This window comes from Pteropus alecto, unplaced genomic scaffold (assembly GCF_000325575.1).
Source record: "Pteropus alecto unplaced genomic scaffold, ASM32557v1 scaffold226, whole genome shotgun sequence".
NCBI lineage: Eukaryota > Metazoa > Chordata > Mammalia > Chiroptera > Pteropodidae > Pteropus > Pteropus alecto.
Window position 1 is genome coordinate 1 of NW_006440132.1, and position 8,179 is coordinate 8,179.

General features: G+C 43.3%; 1 protein-coding gene across 1 annotated transcript; it reads right to left on the reverse strand.

The window, feature by feature from the left end:
* Window positions 1–2,135: 2,135 nt before the first annotated feature.
* On the reverse strand, window positions 2,136–3,077 carry LOC102885104 (olfactory receptor 1J4). Its single transcript, XM_006917128.1, has one exon. The coding sequence runs from the start codon at window positions 3,075–3,077 to the stop codon at window positions 2,136–2,138; it is 942 nt and encodes a 313-aa protein (XP_006917190.1).
* Window positions 3,078–8,179: the final 5,102 nt, after the last annotated feature.

An 8,179-nucleotide genomic window follows, 5' to 3' on the forward strand; every position in this document is an offset into this window, starting at 1 on the left:
GATTGCCCTCCATAATGTAGGGGGCACTCATCCAGACAGTTTAAGGCCTTAAGAGGAACTTGATCTCCCCTAAAAAAGAGACAATTCTGTCAGCAGACAGCCTTCACCTCAAACTGCAGCTTTTCCTCGGCTTTTCGTCTGCCAGCCTACCCTGCAGATTTGGGACTTACCAGCCTCCACAATTGCACAATCATATGAGCCAATTCCTTAAAATAAATCTCTCTCTACACATGCACACACACGTAAGCACACGCACACATACAGACACACACACACACACACACACACACACACACACACACACACACTCACACACGGCTTATTGGTTCTGTTTCTCTGGAGAACATTCGCTAATACATCTACAAGTACCATAACTGCCCCACCAAATTTGTCCCCTGATATCTCTAAACTTATTGCCTTCCATCCCTCCCCCACTGGGCCCTGTCCAGAGGCCCCCTTAATAGGCCGGTGGACATCTCACCTCAGGGTATTGCTAGTTGCCGATCTTCATGCTTGGAGTGCTTTTCCCCAGATATCCCCATGCTCCCTCACCTGTCCTCAGTCCTGTCTTCGTTTGGATGTTATCTTTCCCATTTTGTATTCCTAGAACTTAGAAATTTGTCTGGCACATGATAACCACGCACTGTTTTTCTGTGTGTGAGTTGTGATGGCATGCACTCAGCTTCTCGATGTTATCTTTCCCATTTTGTATTCCCAAACTTAGAAAATCGCCTGGCACGTAATAGCCACGCACTAGGTGTTTTCCTGTGTGTGAGTTGTGACGGCATGCACTCAGCTTCTCCCAATGAGACGTGGGAGCAGTCAGTGTGGGAACAAGACAACGCTCCTTTCTCCAGACTAAAATTAGGCCGATATAGGTTGTATTTCCCACAAAAATCCAAGTCAGAGGAAAAACTTAGAGTCTTCGTAAAATGGGGCAATTCGATCATTGGATTGACTACTCTGTGCTGCCTTGTTAAGTTCTTGTCACAGGTCCAATCAAATTAAAGTTTATTTAGGTTTTGGGAAGCTCTCAAAAACACTTTAACTAGCTACTACATTAAGAAGGTAAGCATTCTGGACTTTATTAAATAAACATTGGAAACTTTACTGAATATTTGAAGGTTTGGAAAACAATAGTAAGAAAGAGTAAATAAGGAGCTGATTTATACCTCATTTACATTAATGGGTAGAAACTGTGAGTTATTATTGAAAGCTATATCACCTATTGTTGAGGAGGGGTTTTTTTTTTTACCTATCAAAACAAATTCCACGGACGTGGTTCCATAGTGTGGTGGTTATATATCTGCTTTACACGCAGAAGGTCCTGGGTTCACGCCCTAGTGGAGCCACGGTCCTTGATCTACGGCCATGCCACCCTGAACAAGCCCAATATCTGATATCGGAAGTTAAGCAGGGTCGAGCCTTGTTAGTACTTGATTTGGAGACCATCTAGTTCTCATTACATCTAGGTCTCATTGGTTCATTACATCTAGGAAGACTGGGTGCTTAGGCATAAATAATAATAATAATAAAAAAACGTTCAATAAAACTTAAACTGGCTCTGTTTAAAGGTACAAATCTTTATTTCATTAAAGACAAAGTGAAACATACTAAAGCACCGAGAATTCTGACCAGTTACCACCTGGGGTCAGAAAATCAGGTGTGAGAAAGTCCAACTTAATCCAAAATACCATCACATTTCGGATCTGTAATCATGTCTTAAAGCAAAACCGCTTTTATCTTTAAAAAGAGAATGTAAAATGCTGGTGTCTTTTTCCTTTTGAGAGGTGATTAGTGTGTTCTGTATCTTAGCAAGTCTCCTCGCTATCCAGGAAGATAAAGCAAAATGCAACCCATTTAGAATTGTGAATCGTACACTTGACTGATAACTAGTTTGGTGCTTTGAAGACTACAAGATAAACATGTGTTGTGGGCAATGCCATATTTAGAATGATGGAAAAATAAATGGACAATGGATATGACTAATGTGGAAGGGAGTAGATCCAATAACGAAACTGCCCATGAAGAACACTTGGGAGGGTGCTGGCGACATAGGTGATAGACATGCAAGTTTTTGAGAAGGTCTATATGACAAAGCCCGTGGGTGAAATAAGAACACGGTTAGGTGATTCTCACTTGGTGACTAGGATGTTGTTTCTGAAAAGAATCCCCAGAGCCAATTTTATGTCTCTGTTCCTTAGGCTGTAAATAAAGGGGTTTAACATGGGAGTCACTGCTGTATACATCAGAGAGGCAGTCATAGATTTGTCATTGGAATCACTTAATGAAGAGGAATAATACAGTGCTAGAACTGTTCCATAGAAGAGAGACACCACAGAGAGGTGGGAGCCACATGTGGACAAAGCTTTGCGGAGCCCTGTGGTAGAGGGGACTCTCAGGATAGAGGCCCCAATACGGCCATAAGAGACCAATATACCACTCAATGGAATAATGCCAAGCACAGCCACTACGATTAATACGACCATCTCATTGACAGAGGTATTTGAGCAGGACAGCTTGAGTAGGAGGGGAAGGTCACAGAAGAATTGGGGAATAATATTGTCAGGAAAGAAGGACAGTTTGGCCAGGAGGAGGGTGTGCAAGAGGGCAGTGCCACAAGAGACAAGCCAGGAACCAGCCACCAGCAGCACACACAGCCCCTCCCTCATGATGGTGGTATAGCGTAGAGGGTGACAGATGGCCACGTACCTGTCATATGCCATCACTGCAAGAAGGAGACTGTCAAGACAGCCAAAAACTATGAAAAAATACATCTGTAAAATGCACCCCGCATAGGGGATGAATTTGTACTTAGTATGCATGTCCCTCAACATCTTTGGGACAGTGACAGATGCAAAGGAGACATCAGTGAAGGCCAAGTGGCTGAGGAAGAAGTACATGGGCGTGTGGAGGCGAGAGTCCAGCCTGATGAGCAGGATGATGAGCAGGTTCCCCAGCAGCGTGGTCAGGTACATGCCCAGGAACAGGGCGAAGAACACGCCCTGCTGCTCCGGCCGGATGGGGAGCCCCTGGAGGAGGAAGCCGGACACGCTGCTCTGGTTCTCCCTCCTCATGCTGCTCCTCTGTCTGCAGGAATGAAGGGAGTAGGAAATTATCAGAGACTTTGAAAGTCTCATTATGGCCACCACAATAGGGACTCTTATTTTCTCCTGGAGAAAAAGAATAACTGCTTGAACATATATCGTCAGCTAGTGCTGCTAAAGCAAGCAACACCCTCAATGCCCTACATGATGTCTTCCCAATAAATGCATTCTTCTTATTCTTCCAATCAACCAGGTTCCTGGCGTTATAATACTAATTGGAGATACAAGAACAAGTGAGACACAGAGGACCTCTTCCCTCGTCATGCTGACCCTCCAGGGAGGAACTTACAGAGGGCTGACCAAACTATGGATCTGCAGCCAGGGTAGTGCTGTGATTCTGGCCCCACCTCTTTCTAGCTGATGACTTAGGGAGCCACGCCTCTCTTGGCTTCATCTTGTTCACCGTAGTGTGAAGATACCAAATAGCACACGTTCACATTTAATAGGAGGATTCTAATTCAATACACGTGAATATCTAAGGAGAGTGTCCTGAATAAAATAAACACACAAAATTTTAGCCATTGCTTTTACACCAGGATAAGTATCCAAATAAAACCAGGATCAAGTTCAGAAATTTATTAAAACAACATTAGGAGATGGTCAGCACATATGACCTAAAGTTTCCGCTAACTCATCAGAGTTCTCACATTCTCAAGAGGAGTTTCCGAGCTCATATCCTATCATTGGGGTAAATCTGATGGAACTTGTCTTAGTGCAAGTTCATCTTTTGCCAAGATATAAAACGTACTTCATTTCATATGTCTCCGTTTATATCTGGTGCTTCAAGTTGGCTCAGAAATAAGTAGAATGAAAGCCACCTGAGACCTGAGATCTGAGAACTGGGGATGCCAGTGATTGGGAGGTGTCTATTAGAATTCACAGTTACCTGGTTGACCATCACTATTTCCCAACACTAATTATCACGCTTGTAATACTGGACATTTAATGAACACTATGTCAGACAAACACATTTTTGCATTATTGCCTCCTGAATCTTCAATAGTCCTAGGATAAGGATGTTATTAAAGCTTTGTTATGGACATACTCAGAAAGAATGAGAACTATCATGACATCACACAGTAACTGTTGTACTCACAATTCTCTCACGTTTTTTAAATTTCCTCAAATCTCTGCTGCTACGACCCTACTGTTTCTCCCTCTCTTTAATTAGACAACAGAGCCAACACCTTAAGAAATATTATTTCAGGATTTGAAAGCATCCCCCTGCTCAGATAGCTGTCACCACTCATAGTCCTATAACCCTTTAGTTTGCAAACGGCTTTCGTAAACCTTCAAGTTCATTCAATTCATCAATGTTTATTTGTGTCTGGGAAGTAGAGAAAATAGTGATTTTTTTTCTTTCATTTACAAACACAAGCAGTGAAATTGCTTACAGAATTTCACATAGATATCGCATGGTGGAACCTTATCTCAAAGGTAGTTTTTCTGATAATTTTCACGAGAGAATCTCTCCATCTCTTTCCATGGGTGGTAGAAGGGATAAACCAAAGTTAAATGTTAAAATACCCATATGCTTAAGAAAGGAGCTTGACATTCACTTTGTTGTGTAAGTATCTGACCGGGTAGGTCATCTCAGTAGGTAACCCAGGAACTCAGACATCTCCAGGAGGAGACCCAGGAGAGACGATCCCTAATAACACTGCGGAGCTGCAACTTGAAGGGAAGGAAACAATACAGAAACGGCGCCTTAGTTTAGTCAGCACCATCTGTGAAAGAGGTGGCTGGAAAAATGCTCAGTACGGAGAAGAGGAGAAGCTGTGACCTGGAGGTTTGCATAGTCCTCCCTCCTCATGCAATCCTTCTTTCTTCTGGGGGTGAAGAAAGTTTGGGAATCTCACAGACCTTAAAAGGGTGACCAGGACCAACCCATCTCATACTATACTTCTTTGGGAAAATCACGCATTTTTAATTACACTCTTGTTAATTTCTCACACCTGTGGATGCATGCATCTTCACTCTATCCCAATGTGGCTCCAGGAAAACATCACACCCCAGAGCAGCCAACAAGACCTCATTGCACAGAAGCAAGAGGTCGTTCACTGTCTCATTTGGCCATTACTCATTGAACTTCGGGTCTGTATCAGGGCCTCTAAGGACTGAGAGTCAACACTGAATAAGGACTGAGAGTCAGCACTGAACAAGGCACGGTCCCTGCGTTTTGTGAGTGTAGATCTTGATGAGTGTGGAGGGATATATCAGACGTCAGGCCAGAGCCCAACCATAATAACTCACTGTGGCAGAAATAGTAGATGAGCCTCGGTGAACTAGTATCCATTGTTTCTGCTTTAAAGCACCCTGAGACTCCAGAGCTGAGCCTGGAGCATTTTTATACACCTGTGAACCTGCCAGCTGTAAACTCATGGACACTCTAGAAGTGGGTGCTCATTTAAAGCCAGAATAGTTCCCAAATCACGATATCCACAAACCGTATTTCATAATAATGGTGAACATTTGGGTACTAGGCTAAGGACTTTACGTACGTTTCCTAATTAAATCCACCCATCCGCCTTACATTCCCAGATTTTAAAACCTCTTCACAGCTGCATTAAGAATTTGTGTTCTTTCATTTTTGTATTTTAGCTTTTAAGAAATAGAAACCTGAATGATACAAATTCCACAGGCACACAACAGTTCAGTAGGGGACAGAATGGCGCACACACACACACACGTGTCTATTTCTGTATTTATAATATATGTGACATATAATATGTGTAAATTGATATCTATGTATTACCATCTTCTATAAGTTAAAAATTACCAAGTATTAGCTACTTCATGGGGTGCAATCTAATACGTCTGTGTGATAAGAGCCCATACTCTTAATCACTACACATGAAACTTCTCTTTTGTTGGTTAGGGGAGTCAAGCACAATATACTATTTTAGAGCCGTGAGAGCCCAAAGTTGTCCAAAATTTTCTTAGTCCCCTGCCTAGATAATTTCATTCCTTCATGCTAATATACTTTCCAACTGACAGAAGAAGTCTCAAATGCATTCACTTCCATTTTTACAGGAATTATTTATTGAGGGCCTCCGTAGGTTTTGCAAGGCAAGTAAAATTCCTGCCATTTCATACATGTAAAAACTGAAGCCAAGTAGTTCAGTAACTTTCCCGAGGTCTCACCACTCATCGATGTTGATTGTGCCCAGTAACTTCACCCAGCATGATGCCTGGAGTTTTGTTTGTTTGTTTTTTGCCTGGGATGTTTAATGAAAGGAAGGGGTTGCAAAACTCTGAACAACTCAGTCACACTCAGATACATGAAAATGATAGCAGATCCTGTCAGGAAACAGGGAGATGCTTGGAGTTTGGCTCTCTCGGCCAATGGTGCCCCAGAAGGACGGTGCTTAAGAAAATAATTGATGTCATGGAATTAAATCCATGGACACCCACAAACACACCTGCACACCCAGCCACTCACTCACAATAACAAGCAGCACACACACTTTCATTACTTCAGATCCATCCCCTTCTCAGGGGAAGGCAGTCAGCATGGGGCGATTAAGCCTATTCAGTCAAAGGCACAGTCATTAAACCACCACCAACAACCCATGCCCGTGGTAACATACACACAGATAAAACCAAACCATACACTTTCCTGCTCTGACACACGAGTGTGTCACCCACAAACAGCTCGCACGTGCACGTGCTGCTGAGCAGAAGTTCAAGACCTCTCTGACCTCGTTTCCTTGGTGAGGTCAAGCCTCTTCTCTTCCAGCAGCTGAGACAACAGTCTCACTCCAGACATTCAGCTCTCATCGCTTGGCTATGATGCAGATATTTAAGATCGCAGGCATGAATCAGGAGTCTCTAGTCACATGCTTGGAGGCTGGTAACTTGGTCTACACACACTAAAGCAGAGCCCAGATTTGATCTAACTCAGGAAAAGAGTCAGGCTGTGAGTCAGATACAAAGTACACACAGAGTCTCATCTATAAACTCACAGGTACACAGGCAAATCCATTGTCAAGTGCAGATTTCCAGCTCTTCTGACCTTGTCATTTGTGACCTCACCTTGTGCTCCAGACTGCTGCCCAACTCCTCAGCGTCTCTTCAGGAGACTTAGTGCCCAAATGTAAAGAAGAAATATCTACGGCCTCAGCTCATCTCCAGATGTTCACGTTCCTTAAAAAGCTCCAGAAGAATGAGCAAAAAGATACCGTTTTAATTACCAATGAGAGGACCGAAACAAAGTCCCCAAGCTTCTGGGTCAGGGAGGAACCGCCACAGGCTAATTAGCCAATTTCTTACTGCACTATAGGGAACTGTGTGTCCAGGAGCCAAAGAGGACTGAAGCCCCAGGGGACGATGTCCCTGATGCCAGCAATGCATTTCTTCTTGGAATGCTTCCAGCTGAGACACAGGATTTTTTAAAAGACGTTGTAATAGTGGCTTGTTTAGATGGATTTGGCGAATTTGAGGGAAACTATTAAGGGATGGTGAGGCACCCAGGGTTAGCAACGTGGGAAAAGGGTAAAAGAAGAGGGAGTGGTTATTAGAACCTGGTAAGACTTGTAGGTGTAAGAGAGGACCCCTAAACAGGAACTGTGGACAGCCACTGTCAACCCATGTCCCAGCAGGGAGGAAAACAGGAGAGTAAATGTCCCAACCTCTCTCTCCTTCTGCTTTTTTATCTCTAGCTTGTGCTTTCTGTTGGCCAAATCTAAAGAGCCAGGGAGCCGAGTTAGTGCAGCCCATAAAGGTCAGACTCCTGAGACAAAACAGGATGGAGAAGGCTAGCGAATGGACCTGGAGGGGCATATGGAGAATATCTAGCATACATCAGCATGGATAGGATTTTCTGCATTCTACAGACATGCTTCCTTTCTTGGTTTACATTTGTCATCACAGTTTTATCATAGAGACTATAACTCTTAAAGATCAGGGCTGGCATTTTATAGAATTACCTTCCTGTGTCCTGCCCATGGCTCAGCTGTTCATAGTCTGTCTCTGACAAGGGCTACAGGGAGAATATTTTGGAATGTCATAATTATTTGCCTGGTTGCCAACTTTAAATTTAGTGGTATATCTGTAGGATGGTTTAGTTTCTT

What these genes read in the sequence shown, in the direction of transcription:
- LOC102885104 (XM_006917128.1), bottom strand. Translation starts at nt 3,077, where the DNA reads ATGAGGAGGGAGAACCAGAGCAGCGTGTCCGGCTTCCTCCTCCAGGGG.